Source organism: Cyphomyrmex costatus, unplaced genomic scaffold (assembly GCF_001594065.2).
Source record: "Cyphomyrmex costatus isolate MS0001 unplaced genomic scaffold, Ccosl1.0 scaffold378, whole genome shotgun sequence".
In the NCBI taxonomy this organism is placed as follows: Eukaryota; Metazoa; Arthropoda; class Insecta; order Hymenoptera; family Formicidae; genus Cyphomyrmex; species Cyphomyrmex costatus.
This window is the reverse complement of record NW_017277972.1, coordinates 360,038-377,339: the sequence shown is the minus strand read 5'-3', so window position 1 is coordinate 377,339 and position 17,302 is coordinate 360,038. Positions and strand designations below refer to the sequence as shown.

The window sequence follows — 17,302 nt, the reverse complement described above, 5'->3', positions numbered from 1 at the left end:
CCATCATTAATTACATTTCTTATATTTTTTCACATTTTATTTTTTTTTTATTATGTAAAAGTATATATTGTAAATATATATTATGGGTGCATTTCACTTAACGTCCGCAACGCTCATGAAATTATTTCATTGTTGTTGTTTATCAAACAACCTATGGTGCGATTTAGGCAACGTGTTTCCAAAATCGCACTATTTACAGGTATGTAAAAAATCTTTATTTAAAATATTATAATAATAATAAAAAAATCTGAAAAAATTACATAAGAAAGAGAAAAGCTTACAGTTTATTACGCCGCAAAAAATTTGAGAATATCCTTCTTACTTTCTGAGTTATAAGCCTTTATATGAAATGTGGTGCGATTTCGGCAACCTTACCCTACAACATTTTGCATAAATATTTTTAAAATTTCTTTAAAAGAATACTCGATGAAGAGAGTCCTCTCTCTCGTGGATTCATCAGTGCCTCCAATGTAGCAGAAGAGTAATTTTCAATTTTTTATATGTGATCGAAAGACAGATTGTGTCCTAAAAACGACATGCTGATTAGTATCTCATAAGAATATTTATAATAAGATACAGCTTAATTAAGAATATTTCTATTAATAATTTTATGTTAATTAAAGTCTTAAAAATTCCTAATAATTTTATTGCAATATTGCCTCAAAAATATTACCTTAGCAGAGGCTTGAACCCGGATCTCTCATATACGAGAATTAAATTATAAATATTACAATAAATTCGCTCACTTCTTCTTAATCAGAATTCTGATTAATACGATCAGAATCCTTTGGTTGGTGCAATCAAAACATTTTTTCTGTGCATCCAAGTCTTTTTATTTCACGATCAAAGTTCGCCGATATTTTCAATGTATAAGAGTATAATTCTGTCGCACAGACGATCATTCCATGCTAGCGCAGATCGTGAGAAATAACGCGAGTGACGATTCTATTTGCTTCGTGAAATCCTTGAACCGTGAAGAGAATGCGACAGAAGGGGCGCGCGAAGTTACAATTTTTCCGTAGAGCATCATTACGAATTGCAGTACGCACCGTCGTTTGGCTTCCAAACACATGCATTATACTAATTACTCATAAGTTTCTAGGCAAGCAGTGCGCACTATGCGTCCTTCGCGCACATACACACAAGTCAATGACATCTCATCTGCCTTTCACTGATTGGCTCGTAGTTGCATGTTAGGGCAACCGCGAGAATGAACTCAACGGATGGGCCTCTTCCTCTTCTATCTTTTTCACTCTTTTTCTCCCCGTCTCAGCTTTTCTCATTCTGGATCGTCTCGCTTTTTTAGCTTTGCGAGATCGCTCGCTGGTACAAAGTATAACACACGATTATCCACGCGATTTCATCATCAGCTATCACGTATTACGGGAATTAACGGCAAAAACAGCAATTTTCACTATTCATTCGGAAACAGTACAATTAATGTAGTGGTAGTTAATCAAATAATAGTCGTCATTTAAATCAAAATTACGGTAGCTAGACTACATTAATTAGGACAAAATTTATAACGAAAATTTAAGTTTAATTATGTACTAAAAATGACCTAAAATGACCTAAAATGTCGAAACTAGTATTTACGACTATTATTATGATTATATTGATTAGTTTACACATTAATCATACTTAAAATTTAATCAATGCTCTTTATTGACATTAATATTATATACATATACATATCATTTGATTCATTTAAGTACTTACTTTGTAGAATTAAAATTTATTGTATTGTATCAATATCGTATCAAAAATATAATTTGGAGGGATTTCATAAAAATTCGAAGAACATATATGTATATACAGGGTGTCCCACGTAACTGTGATCACGATTTTTCCAATACTTCCGATGATCTGACAAAAATTATTTTGGATAAAAGTTAATCAGTTTTCAATGGGCTATAAATTGCAATATTAAAAATTTTTTAAATACCCTTTTTTAAGAAAAACGTCGAAGTCACCCTAATTTTTTTAAACGGCACTACATATTTTTTACTTCATAATATTGTAACTGATGTCAAGATGAGTTCATTGACCTGCTATACTGATGACCTTACAGTCAGACGTGAAGAACAAACGTACGTAGCCATTTCAGAATTCGTGATATTTCCGAATGTAGTTCACAATTGATTACACATGTGTATATAGTATGTACGTGTAAAAAATATCAACATAACTTGTAGTATAGCGTAGCTCGAACGCTTCAACAGTTCAGTCTTAGTTTATATGGAAAAATTAAATCATTTTTAAGAACTTCTTGAAAAATGTACCATATTGACTTGATATTTAATTGATAGTTATTTTTAAAAAATTATTCCATATAGAAGAAGAACTTTATTATCTTCAAGCGTAGGGGAACCCGGGGGTATAATATGGGATGTACTCGATTATAGAGATGCTAATATGTAATGAATTGTCAAACAATAGTTACTGTTAGATGTATCTTTTTATATATTGTTATTAGTTGTCATATTATTTTTACATGAATATTGCTAAAAATTGTTTAATGTGTTCGCTTTGCTGTCCGCGAATGAGTTACAGGTTCTTTGGTATATTCGTGTAAGGTAAGCAATAATAAAATTCTATTTTTTATTGTCACAAATACATTGATCTTCTTATATGATCTTTGTTACTTTAGTATAATCTATACAGATATATTGTTTATCTGTGGTATTTTATATTACCTAAACTAAATTAATGTGTACTTTGAGGCATAATGGCGCATTAATACACGGGGTACAATGGTGCACACTTGTACAGTGGCTGCCGCCGCGGCGCCGTGGCGCTATCCGCCGTGATACATGATTGAGGTTAGGCGCCAGCCTTTACGTGTTTGCGTATTTTTAACTATCAAGAATTTTGTACGAATTACGAAGTGCACACGTATAGAAGTGTTATCTAGTAACATTGTATTTAATAATGTGTTCTAAGCCACTTTTAAGCAATATTCAATATTAATTTTTTAATGGTAGACAAGTTTTATGTGGTATCCCATTATACCCCGCATAAATGACATAGTGAGATTATGACACTTTCACAAAACAATAATTTCGTCCTGTTAACTTATACTTTTGCAGTAAAACTTAGGTTTTTCTTATAGTAAAAACTCCAAAGAAAATTTTAGTATATAAGAAAGTTGATTTATTTATTTTTAATATACTTAAAACTTGAAAAAACTTAACTATACCATTATACCCCGGGTTCCCCTACAACTGCAGACAATACTCTTATGGTCCTAACACATTTAGAAGAAAATCCGCACACTTCCATTCGTGCAGTTGAAACTGGTTTATCTAAAAGTTCTTTTATAAGATGGTAAAATAGAATCGTTATTATCCTTACAAAATGACCAAAGTACAACATTTACGTATAACTAATTCACAACGTCGTCTAAATTTTATAGCATGGCTGTTGTCACACACGAAAGTAATCCTGACATATTACAGAATATCCTATGGACAGATGAATGTAAGTTCTCAAATAATGGTGTAATTAACCGTCATAATCATCACTTTTTGTCGAAGGATAATCCCCATTGGTTCCGAGAACATAATTTTCAACAGAAAGTTACAGTGAATGTTTGATGTGGTCTAGTACACGATCATCTGATTGAATCTTACTTTTATGAACAGAATTTGACAGCCAAAGCTTACTTAAATTTTCTTCGTTCTCAACTTCCAACATTGTTGCAAGTACTTCCGGTACTTGCAGGTACCAATTCAAAATATGGAACATTTAAAGCAACTTGTGGAAATTTATTACATAAAGCAGAATTGTGCCTACAAGAAAATGGACTACAATTCGAACACTTATTGTAATTATATAATTTCTTTCATTAAATTTTCGTTACAATCTTTTGTTCTACTTTTTTGTTATGCTATTATTTTTGTTATATTATAATTTGTTGTTTTGTATGTAGTTTCATTTAAAAAAACAAGAACCCATGTCTGTGAAAAAGTAGCAGTTATAAAAATCTTTTTCTATTGTAGAATATAAAAAATATAAAAAATCCCACTGTAAGGTCATCTCAAGATCATAGTATAGCAGGTCATTGAACTCGTCTTGACATCAGTTACAAAATATTATAAAGTAAAAAATATGTAGTGCTATTTAAAAAAATTAGTGTTACCTCGACTTTTTTCCTAAAAATGAATATTTTTCGAATTTTTAATATTGCAATTTGTAGCCCATTGAAAACTGATTAACTTTTATCCAAAATGATTTTTGTCAGATCGTTAGAAGTGCCGGAAAAATCGTGATCACAGAGTTATGTACACCTTGTATATCATACATCTATACGCAAGGGCTATCCTTTGCGATAAAAATGTCTATCGATAAACTGATCTCGCGCGTACATTTGCCACTCTTTATTTATATCACGCTACATCCGTTGCATACTTAATTGCGCAGCAATTGCTCAAGTGAGCGGCTAATTTCATTCGCGAGGACGTAAGAGAGGATCGTCATCGTTAATGTGAATCTTTGCGACGGCATCAAAGTTGACAATATCGCGATGCACAGACTTGTGTTTCTCTCCAATTTGAACATTACTTTGTACAAATATACACACACGTACGATGGAGGAAAAAGAACAGCTGATAAAGCGTTGGCCTTTTAAACAAGGCATGTCATTTGCGTAGTAAATATCTTCAAGAAGAAAAACGCCCGATTCCACGTTGCGAAACGCAACAACTGACGCGCCAATATCTGATCGGTAATTAAGTAAGCCGTGATATCTTATTGCACACATTACCACTGGTAGAAGATATATAAACAGAGTATTTCCAGGAAGACACGCAAGTCGAAACGATGGGCCGTATGTGTTTGATGATCTTTTTGTGGCGCCAGCGAGAATTAAATCAATTTTACTCTCGGACGAGTTTATCCGTTTATCACACGATCATCATACGTTCTTCCGTCGAATTCTTTATCTTTATATAATTGACGGAGACAAATTGCGCGGAAACATGATTACACTAAGGGAAAAATTACTAAATTTTATTGTACATATTTGTTTGAATAGCATTAGCTGAATATTTTTATTAATATAGTGTGTTTTCCATTGGAAAAACTAATGCACACTGATATTATACAGTTAAGCGCAAATTGATTTACATATTTTCAGTATTAATAAATAATTTAATCTTTTTAATATGTTATGAAGTTATCGTGACAACAAAGAATACGCCATTAAAAAAGTTAAATTATTTATTGTGCTTCGTGTGCATCAATATTGCACTAATTAGTGGAAAACGCTGCAAATGTAAACGTATATTTATATTTGGTACAAGAATCTTTAATTTGATTACTATCTTTTTTATGTAGTAAATGTTTACCGCACATAAAAATATTAAGTTGATATATTCTTCAAAAAAAAAAATATTTATTATTTAATAAATTTGTTCTCAGTGCAACTGAAATATCGATGCGTTACACTTTTCTTTTTACAGATTAATTTTTTTTTACATAAGTATATGATCCTTACGTACATGGGAAAAAGGTTTTGTTCACAAAGAAAAACGATTTTGATGTGAACGCAAAAAAATCGCAAAATTTAATTTTTTAATTTGTTTGCTGTTTATAGCAAACTAATTTGCATATTTGACAAATTTTTCGACAAACATAAATAACAAATAATTTGGTATAGTAAATATAATACAAAAATAAATAAATACTTATTACACCTGCAGATAATTTGCGATCCTTATATTTACAGATGGAATTTGCCGCTATAACATAAGACTAGCATTCATAGTAAATTTTTTTTCTCTCTGTATTTAAGTATCTAAAAATTTAACTGCATAGATTTGAAAACAATTTTGAATTATCAAAATAATTATGTAAATATAAGAACGTTTAAATATTGATGATAATATTGCAGAAAGTTTTCCACTCTTGCAACCCATTAGTCCAATTTTAAATGGTTTATATAATTTGATAGTCAAAACAAAATTATTTTCAAATCTAGTATATACGACTGTCTAGATAAATTTTTAAATATTTCAACAAGATCGTTCTTTTTTATGATTTAATTTGATTACTACAAATACATAGAACGGCTGTTTATACAAATCATTCGAATGTCGCGTGGCGAATGAAAAAGGTGATAAATCGAAGGGATCAGCTGGGATCTAAAACTATCTTCGCGCGCTTTATTTTTCCGACCTTTGGCTTTTGAAATTTACGATGGTCAATACAGAGTAACCCTGACAAGAGAGTTTCTTCAGGATTCTCGATTTAGCGAGACAATTTATAGAATGCATAGACCCCATCGTCCACACGTGTGCCTTGGTAATCTCTATACCATAGGTTGCAGGTAGATATTTTTCTATCTATTTTGAACACTCCTCACAAAACATTGAGATCTTGCAGGTGGTGCAAAACTGTTTTCCTCCTTTCAGTTTTCCCTATCTTTTTATGCACGTATATTTCCAAAGACCTGTGTTAGATGCCAAAAGGTTTGTCGTTTTATATTCTTTCTTCGTCCCCCGCATTTTACAAACATGCTATTTGATGAATAATCCGAGTAATCCACATGTGTTAAAAAGAAAGATATATATTTTTTTTTTGTTATAGGAATTAGACAACTTTGCTACTTTTGCTTGCTGTCCATTGGGAATACTTCAATTTAGCAATATTATTACAAGAGATTGTCTCATAGATTTCGTTTGATCGATTTAGTGCATTTCCATTTATTTTCACGTTTTCTCATTGTTACAGCGACTTTATATTTTATTCTTTTCCTTTATTTAATTTTATATAAAGTTTGACTTTACATTAAATCTATCCGGACAAAAATATGCACTTTACTGTAAATACTTCTATCTAAGAAAGTTTATATTTGTGCGGATTTAATGTAAAGTCAAACTTTAAATACTGCTACTACTTATAGCACTCTTACACACTTTACTTATATTTTAATACTTTAAACTCAGTTTAGCCATATATTTTAGACGCGTCTCATTATTTTTTATTATAAATACTACTATTATTATAAATACTACTATTATTATAAATAATACTATTATGGATATATTATAATAGCATTATTTATAATAAGGTTAACAGTATTTATAATAAAAAGATATTAAGAGGGAGGATGTATAAAACATATGCAAAAATTGAGTTTAAATAATTCTTGATAAATTTTCTATATTAAACTGGCCAATAAAATTAACGCAACACCTGTTTCACTCTGCAAAAATAGGCAAATTTCAAGATAGAATATATATCTTCATTCATGTTTGTGTAACTTCATAAAATCTCCGTGAGACCGTTTCTTCAAGTAGTGATCTGAAAAGTAGAGATTCCAAGCTGTAAAATACTTTTTTAAACATCTCGATACAATTTTTGACGAAATTATTCTATCTTGAAAATTGTCTATTTTTACAGAGTAAAACAGGTGTTGCGTTAATTTTGTTGGCCAGTGTATAATTGTAATGTGTTGTAACTGTAATGTATCAGGTATGAAAAATTTAAGACGAGCTTTAGAAACCTGCCTTCGTTACGTAAAGTAACGGAAAGATCAAGATATCATGCGTAATTCTCAAATTAACTCCTACATTTTCTAAGATTAAAATGTTTCTGACATAATTCCAAAAGGGTCTTATTGTTAGTGTTACTTAACTCTAATTAAGGTTAACGGAGCTGTTATCGTCGCGAATTGTAGAATTAGTACTGTTTGAGCAATGTGGGCGTGTTGAGAACTCACGCGGCGAGGTGGTTCACGTGCCTTTGCTTAAGCTAGACAAAAAACTAACCCCTCCCCCATTTCTTCCTATTAAACCGTTGAAGAAACATATTGGACCACCCAAATAGAACAGTTTGAAGAGATCGTAACGTTTGCTTCATCAATTATTTTTTCAAACAGGTATTTTTGTAACTGATGCCTCTAAAAATCTGTTTTTACAATTAAAGTACCATATAAACGGCAATATAGTAACTGATCGATTGTATACGAAAAACAAAAAGAAATTGAAAAATCACAATATTTATTATACAAGTATCACATACATTTTGTATGTATAAAATAATTTTACTTTAGAATAAGAATTATATGAACAATGTTGAGTCCTTAGAAATTCTTAAAATTAAACAATATTAAATTTTAAATAACCGTCAATGTAACAACATAATTAATATGAATACGAAGCCTATAACAGTCTAGCTTGGATTTGAGTTCCTTATATATAATTTTGCATGAATTTATATACTGATATATGTATAGTTTTTCTAAACTGCACGCTTATTAGAGTTGCGTGTCAAGACCGAACAATTGTCGGTCTTGACACGCAACTCTAATAAACTATCGCAGTACCACCACGAATTAAATTAATTAACAATTTAATAATTATTTGATGCTATTTTGGCATCTTATATCGATATTTAACGATGTTAAAATCTGAAAATAATAATTCTTGTTACGAAAAATATTACTTCGGCCGAGAATCGAACCCGGATCACTCACTTTACGTGCAAGTGTCCTAGCCAATTAGACTACTGAGGCAATTGTTCGGCGCGCAGTTTAGAAATACTACATGAGGTAAATGGCTCAATTACTGCCACTTTAAACATATACACAGAGAGAAAGATTTCTTCACATTGAAGATTTTTCTATTTGTTTGGTTTTTTATTTACTTTATTTATTTTATTAAAACAATATTTTGTTTGATATCATTAAATTTATCTTAATGCATTATAAAACCATATTGTTTGGCCGAAATAATATGTTTATTTTGATCAATATATTTCGATGAAGTAATATTTTATTGATAACACTAAATATTACAATAACATTTTTTAAATAATGATTTACAAGAATTTTTCTTTTTTAAAAAAATTTTCGCATGATAGTCGAAAATACATATTTGCGTCTATTGTATGAACGTTATGACAGAGCACTGCCAAACTGCTGTCACATGTTCGGTGTCTTATAAAGATTTTACATTATAAATAGCACACAAATCTGCTTAACTATTTATTTAAAATAAACTTTTGGCTCGTAGCCCTGTTTGTATTAATTATTTTTTAAAATAAACTATTTATTTAAATTAAAAAGGTCTGATTTGGAACACGGTTCGATTTAGAACATTCTCTCCTATAAGGTCGAAACATTTATCAATATTTATATATGTAATTAATAAAATATATAAACATTTGCATTGTAATCTTGTACATACATGGGCTTTTATGCTCCTTTAACAATTAATATTGACTTTATTCGGAAGCCGTTATTTGGAATATGATTTTTTAATCTAATTTTATTATCCTAAAATCTAAATTACTTGTAATTTGTTTATCTTATTTTTTAATTATTTTTCTTTGGTTATTAATTTGTTTTATATTTCTTTTATTTATAATATTTATTTTAATTCTTTTAATATTTGTTTTTTATTTCTTTTAATATATATCTCTTTTATAAGTAAAAAAATTTATTTTTCAAATATTTATTTTATGAATATTTATTTTATGATAGGTTTCAGATGCCTTCAAAAAATATTGAAATAGTACTCATTGAACCAACAGAAGAACCTCTTATAAAAAGGCCAAAAGTTTTTATATTTCAAGTTCTCTGTTCTCTAAATTTGATATAGCTTCGACATCGTTAACTGTTTCATCGAACGAAACAGAAGTTTCAAATACTAGCAACAAAAACGACGATATAATTTATAATGTATTGTATACATATGATGTTATTAATTTTGATGTAAGAGATCTGTTGCACAATCATGTCATTCGAAGAGCCATTCTTTTATTGAAATTTAAAAATGCAAAATCAATTGATAATACAGATTGCAATCATTTATGTAACATCATCATATGTAATTTCTTAAATGAAAATAAACGTTTAAATGCATTAATAAGCATTTTGACCAACAAATTGGTTGACATTTTTGAAGGAGAAAAGAAATGTACCTACTATGTTAGTCCTGTTGGAAAAAACCATCACGTTACAACAAACCAGAAATAGCGAGAGGAAAATTAATAGATAAGCACAGAAACAAGCTTACTATAGGACTACGAAAAACTTTGGCAGCTTCTAAAGTATCTATAATCGAGGAAGACCAAAGTATATATAATATTAATACTTATGATATTAATGTTTCGCTAACTGGATCACAATTTTTCTTTTCCTACTTTGCAATATTCCTTTTTGTTCAAAAGTTTTTATTAATAATTATATAATGTAAATATTATAATTTCAAAATAATTTTTTACATTTTTCTGTTTATATTTACTTACTGAAGCCAAAAGATCACCCGTGTAAAGTTGGACCCCAGTATTAAAAAATCGATTTTTTTCTTCATGCATTCGTTTGCTCATCGTTTGCTCACGAATGCCCAGTTGGAATTTTCGTTTGCTCACCTTTAGTTCAAAAGATATACGAAAATTATATTTTTTGGGGGCCAACTTCATACTAGCCCCCCAATATTAAAAAATCGATTCTTTTCTTCATGCATTCGTTTACTCATCGTTTGCTCACGAATGCTCAGTTGGAATTTTCGTTTGCTCACTCTTAGTTCAAAAGATTTGTGAACAAACAATGAGCAAACGAATGCATGAAGAAAAAATCGATTTTTTAATTCGATACCAAAACTGTTATAGGCTTCGTATTCGTCTTAAAATCAAGTTGAGATATAAAAGCTTAGTTAGTTATAAAAAATTTGTACGTATATATGTGCGTGTATTATTGATGTAGTAGAGTATTGTGTAGTCAGGTTACACAACTCCACATCCATTATCTTCGATATTTTTACCTCTAGTTGGTGCACAGGAACATTTTGTCGTTCAACAAGAATACTTGCATTCTAACTCGGAGTAAATGGAGTAGTGATTTATTATTATTTCGTCGCTGAAGATGGTCTAAATTGCAGACCGAAACGTTCGACGGGGCATCTTAATGTTAATTTGTAAGATTATTAAAAAATTTTTTTCGCATTGTTAACTGCGTTTGACTCTTAATAGCCTTTAATTTATGTTTTATTTATTTGTTTTTAACAATAAAGAGTCCATAACTAGTTTATATAATTTTATTAAGAATTTTACCGTTACAAGTTATTGACTCTGAAAAGTAATTTGTTATAGTTAAGCGGGGAGCACAGACTTTTGCATAACGCATAAAGCATGTGCATAAGGAATTTCATTGGCCCATTTTCTTATGCATGAGTCAATAGACCAATCAAATTCTTTATGTATATGGTTTATGCGTTATGCAAAAGTGTGTGTTGGGGCTCTTACAGTTACTGAAAAAGTAACTTTAAATTACTTTTGAGTTACTTTGTTTTTATCGGAATTTTCACTAGTAGCATCGATGCCATTAGGGCTGCATTTAGAAATGTTAACTGTCTTCGTGTATCATTTTACCTTTGTTTTTCATCAAAAATTAACTTGGAAAGAAAAGGGCACTAGGAGTCAAGCGCAGATAACTTCACGCAACGCCGATATATATCAAGCAAGTCTATCTATTATAAAAAAATTATTAAAAAATTAAGCTTACATGTTTCGACTCATTTTTGAGCCTTCTTCAGAGACAATAAAATTACATAAATAAATTATAATTTAAAAATAACAAAGGATAAAAAGATGTTTAATTATAGTGAGCTCCCTCACAACCGAGAAATAGATTCTGATGACACTTTCATCCTATAGGATTGTGCTCCTTATAAGGACAATGTTCTTTGTAAAAAAAAATTCTTTTTATATTCGGCTAAAAGTTGCAAATAAATTCCAACACTAATCCAAAATAGGTCACGTGATTGCGTTTAGAAAACAACGGCCCAGTGATCAGGTGCATTTAGTACAGCCGAATTTACTACAGCCGTTCACTGAGCGCTCTTACATTTGATTGACGAATTCCATTAGATCCAAAAATATAGACCAAACAGGTACAAGAGTTCGTTGAACGCTTTAATTAAATTTCTTTCTTCTGATTAATCAAATGTTTCGAAGCATTTGTAGCGCCAAGTGGACACTACCGCACAAAAATTGACAAATAAGTAAGTTTAATATATATAAAATAACTGTGAAAGTAACTATCATATAAGTTACTAGTTACTTAAAAGACGTAACTAATAGCGTTTTTCATTGGCAGAGCTAGTGCGCATTCAATGTACTTTAACGCCTTTGTACACAAATCGAAATATTAAACATAGAAATATATGTTTAATAAAAATAAAAAAATGAGTGAAACCGTAAAAAATCTTAAAATATATTAATTTTATTATGTTATTTGATAAAATACACAATAGACATTTTATCAATTGAGATATCTCACTTTTACATCAGATTAGAGTAATGTATAATGACTTTAATGTGCACTGAGTGCGCACTAGCCTTGCCAGTAAAAAACGCTATAAATTATAATTATAGATGAAAAATAAGTAACGAAGTAAAGTTACAGTTACTGACAAAATGTAACTCTAACTGTAACTTCATTACAAGTAACGAGTTATTTCCCATCCCTGGTTGTAGTGATGTGTCACTGACACAACTTGTATGTGTTTGTTTACTGAATCGGTAAAAACGGTCGACTTTTTGGGTGATATTTCCAAACGCAGCCAAGATTCACTGAACATTACGCCCTAATGATCACTTTGCGATTATTACATGACGTCATGTATATATATATATTGTATATAGCGATGACGGGTGTCTCCTGCTTCGATGATCGATTCGTTTTACTCTTCTACAGAGAATATATATACAATATATATATTCTCGATAGAAGAGTAAAACGAATCGATCATCGAAGCAGGAGACACCCGTCACCGCTACGGTTGATGAAAGCCGGAAAGATGTTAACGAAAGGTCAGATCAGGGCCTCGTTAGAAACACACTTGAGGAAAAGAAAGAGACACAGCGCGCGTGTGCTTTCCCAAATTTAGACGTTCCTTTAACGAGCGCTTATTATTCGTCCTAGAGTGTTCTAAATAAATAAAAATTCATTCTCTCTTCTACTTGCGTTCCAATTGGCGAGGAAAGTCTCTTCTGTTTCGTACGATGAGAAATCAAATCGACTATCCGCGCGAACAAAGTGATTCGTATAGCCGCGAGCAGTATTATTGTTTTGTGGTCCTTTAACTTCGCACTCTCTCTCGAACGCGAAATTCCGCGACGAACGCAGACAGTGAGGTCTACGCGGTGCACGTTCGAAATCGCGCAAAATCGAACGAGTACCATTATGCGACGCCGACAACGATTGCGAGAAGTGAATGGCGCGTGAATGGGATTATTTCTCTGGAATCGAATCGATGACGCACTGCATGCCGCGCGAAAACCGGTCGGTGCGCTCGTTTTCTCCGTCGCGCTCGCAGATCTCGCGGGACCACGAGAAATGTCCGAGGAGGGCTCGTTTCGGCGTCCCCGACCCCGAGACGGCCAACGAGACACGCTAAACGAACGCGCGAGATGCGACGTGACGCCGAAGCTCTTGACAAGCTGATCGCCGCCGCTGCCGTGCCGGGGAAATCAAGCAAAATTAACGGATAGTTGTCCTTCGCGTGAAGCGATGTGCCGCTCGCACCGTGAAACGGACACCAGGTCCTCAACGTATCGGGAAAATGACATTTATATATTGATCAACTCCTCCTCTGTCACATCACTCGTCGAATCAATTGATCGTCGATTAATTATTTTATTTTGTAAGTGCTCTGAATATCTAATGAAAAACGGTCAGAGAGAGATCATACAGATTGACCATGAAAACAAATTATTAAATAACTTTTACCTTACAAGATTAGTAAAAATATTCTGGCTATTTTCGCCAAACAAACTATTAGATATACTTTTTCTGATAGTAAAAATATCGGAGATGTACTATAAGATAAAAGGTATACATTCAATTATAGGAAATCTATTCAAGTGATTATTATTTTACATTTAAAAAAATCAAATACTTTTCTCAAGACTGTAAGAACAAATAAATCTCAAGACTTTATACACTTGCATTTTTTATCGTACACAGTAAATTAAATTTTGTTAACCTATAAGATAAAAGATACTAATCGACAAAGTAAATTCTATCTACTGCACAGGATGTCCAAATAACTATAGGGGAACCCGAGGTATAATGGTTATAGTTAAGTTTTTTCAAGTTTTAAATATATTAGAAATAAATAAATCAACTTTCTTATATATTAAAATATTCTTTACTATAAGAAAAACCTAAGTTTTACTGCAAAAGTATAGGTTAACTGGACGAAATTATTGTTTTGTGAGAGTGTGTCATAACTTCACTATGTCATTTATGCAGAGTATCCCTTTCAGGCATGCATTTTTCTGTACATGGAATTGACCTGTATTTTAGTACTCGGGGGTTTTCGGGGTCGCTGATTACGAATCTGTTCACAGATTTTCAAAATTCAAAATGGCGGACCCAAAATGGCGGACCAAAAGACGAAAAAGTTATTAAATCACAACGGAATTGGGTCTTTGGGGGTTTTCGAGGTAGCTGATTACGAATCTGTCCTCGAAAAACCCCAAAGACCAAATTTGTTGTGATCGAATAACTTTTCGCATTCTGGTCCGCCATTTTGGATTCGCCATTTTGGACCCGCCATTTTGAATTTTGAAAATCTGAGGGCAGATTCGTAATCAGCGACCTCGAAAACCCTTGTATACACGTGCTCAACTGTGTATGTACAGTTCTCCTATAATACATGCATTAATTGTACAAAAAACATACTTTTTTGGCATTCAACTTTATATATAAAAAATATAATAATGGATTTTTTTAAATTACGAATTATAACATGCTTGTTAATATAATAGTTGAAGGAATATATACAAAATTGCACGTAAATGTATGTCTTGATGTCTAAAAAGCGTAGAAAATGGAAACCAAAAAGGTGGGATCTCAGAGTCCCGCCGTGCCTGAAAGGGGTCTAATGGGATACCACATAAAACTTATCTACTTTTAAAAAATTAATATTGAACATTGCTTAAAACTTAAAAGTAACTTAGAACACATTATTAAGTACAATATTACTAGATAACACTTCTGTACGTGTGCACTTCGTAATCCGTACAAAATTCTTGATAGTTAAAAGTACGTAAACACGTGTAAAGGCTCGGCTGGCGCTAACCTCAATCATGTATCACGGCGGATAGCACCACGGCGCCGCGGCGGCAGCCACTGTGCAAGTGTGCACCATTGTGCCCCATGTATTAGTACGCTATTATGCCTCAAAGTACATTAATTTATTTTAGATAAAATAAAATACCACAGATAAACAATATATTTGTACAGATTTTACTAAAGTAACAAGAAAAGATCATATAATAAGATAAATGTCGAATATACCAAAAAACTCATTCGCGGACAGCAAAGCGAACACATTAAACAATTTTTAGCAATATTCATGTAAAAATAATATGACAACTAATAATAATATATAAAAAGATACATCTAACAGTAACTATTGTTTGACAATTCATTACATATTAGCATCTCTGTAACCAGATATCGAGTACATCCCATTATACCCCGGGTTTCTCTACGCTTGAAGATAATAAAGTTCTTCTTCTATATGGAATAATTTTTTAAAAATAACTATCAATTAAATATCAAGTCAATATGGTACATTTTTCAAGAAGTTCTTAAAAATGATTTAATTTTTCCATATAAACGTTATATAAATATTATATACAAACATCACAGAAATATTACACATTTTTACAATGATATTTCTATGATATATCTCAGTAATATTTCTGTGATTCATTTTTACGGGCATTATAATATTACTGTAACATCTCAGTAATATTTCAGCGATATTTCTGCAATATTTCATTGTAATATTGCAATGGAAAAGTGATCACTAAAAACCATACTTTCTTTCTTTCATCATCACACGTTTACTTTGTGATTCGCATTCGTACCGTGCTATTTGGAAGGCTCCTATGATTGTCAAAAGCCGCAAATAGCGCATTTCGTAAAAAGAAATTCTCTTTATTTTCTTCTCTCATTCTTTTTACTGCTCTCGGAAGCGCACGACGATAATTTCAGAAGATTACTTTAAGACCAAAAGCAGTCGTGGATAGAACCTTTCACTAAAGCCATCGACGGATGTTCGAGGATGAACGAGGAGAAATTCTTAGAATCTAATTTGAGAATTCTAGGACTCGCGCGCGCGCGCGGAAGAAGGATGCGGCTGTTATTCTTCTTCTCGAAAGACACAGATCACTTTGTCGTCAAAATAATATCGATAAAGATCGTGTTGTATCGCTTTCATTTGTTCAAGAGTCAAATGCTTATTAGGAGTTGATTGATAGTTGATCCATGTCATTATAAGTGATCCTGATTGAGATAATATTTTTCTCAAAAATTATTTACAGATTTTGAAGATGCTTATTAGTATTAAAATGGATGAACACACACACACACACACACACACACAATCTAATTTGAGACATAATTTCAGCTTTATTTTGCAATTGCGTTTCAAGTCCGACAAACCGCGCGCGCGACAATTGCAATTTTTAAAACCGAAATAGCATGTCTGCAAAAATTTACATCTAGTATTATTAAGCACTAAGACCAAAAATATGATTATTTCTATATTAATTGATAAATGTTACCTTTTAGGGTGGATTTGCGAGGGTCTATCTAATGACCGATGTCAATAATGGCAATCAGTACGCATGCAAGATTATTCCCAAGAATCGGATGCAGAGGATTCACATGCAGAAGGTTCGTATTATCTGTTTAGTGAAAAGCGCGCATTTATATTTATTTCGCTGAATAACGCGCGTTTTTTTACACCATTCGTAGATCGCACGTGAGATCATGATCCACAAAGAACTGAATCACGTAAACGTCGTGCAGATGCATCATTACTTCGAGGACAATCTCAACGTGTACATGCTCCTAGAGGCCTGTCCACGAAAGGTATCGTGTGTCTCCTACTTACCTCATACCAGTTTATTGTTTCCTATTACGCGTTCAAGAGAAAAATTTCGCAACCCTATATCTTTTCACATTTACGACCGGCATCTATACCTACCAATACTCGATCGTCGTCTCGTAAATTATTTAAACCGTCGACAGATATTGACAACTAGAGCAGCAATAGAATGCTGTTTCCTTATTTTATCTTTCGTTCTGTATATTTTTGTCTGTCGGTGTTTCTCTCTCGTAAAATTGTTTTCCAAGTTTCAGTCTATTTCTATTGCATCATTGAACACCTGCCCGACTTAAATCGACGTGTCGAAGTCATTCTGCACGCCGTAGCCCGAGAAACAATTATATATTCATCGTACCTGTCTACAAACAGCCCTTGATCAGCAATAG

General features: G+C 31.9%; 1 protein-coding gene across 1 annotated transcript in view; it reads left to right on the top strand.

Annotated features, from left to right (window-relative positions):
- Positions 1–17,302, top strand: part of LOC108776766 (serine/threonine-protein kinase PLK1) — a 37,882-nt gene that overhangs the window by 13,204 nt on the left and 7,376 nt on the right. Inside the window, exons 2-3 of the mRNA XM_018543472.1 lie at positions 16,598–16,702; positions 16,784–16,900. Coding sequence (XP_018398974.1) covers positions 16,598–16,702; positions 16,784–16,900 — 222 coding nt within the window. The remainder of the gene's footprint in view (positions 1–16,597; positions 16,703–16,783; positions 16,901–17,302) is intronic.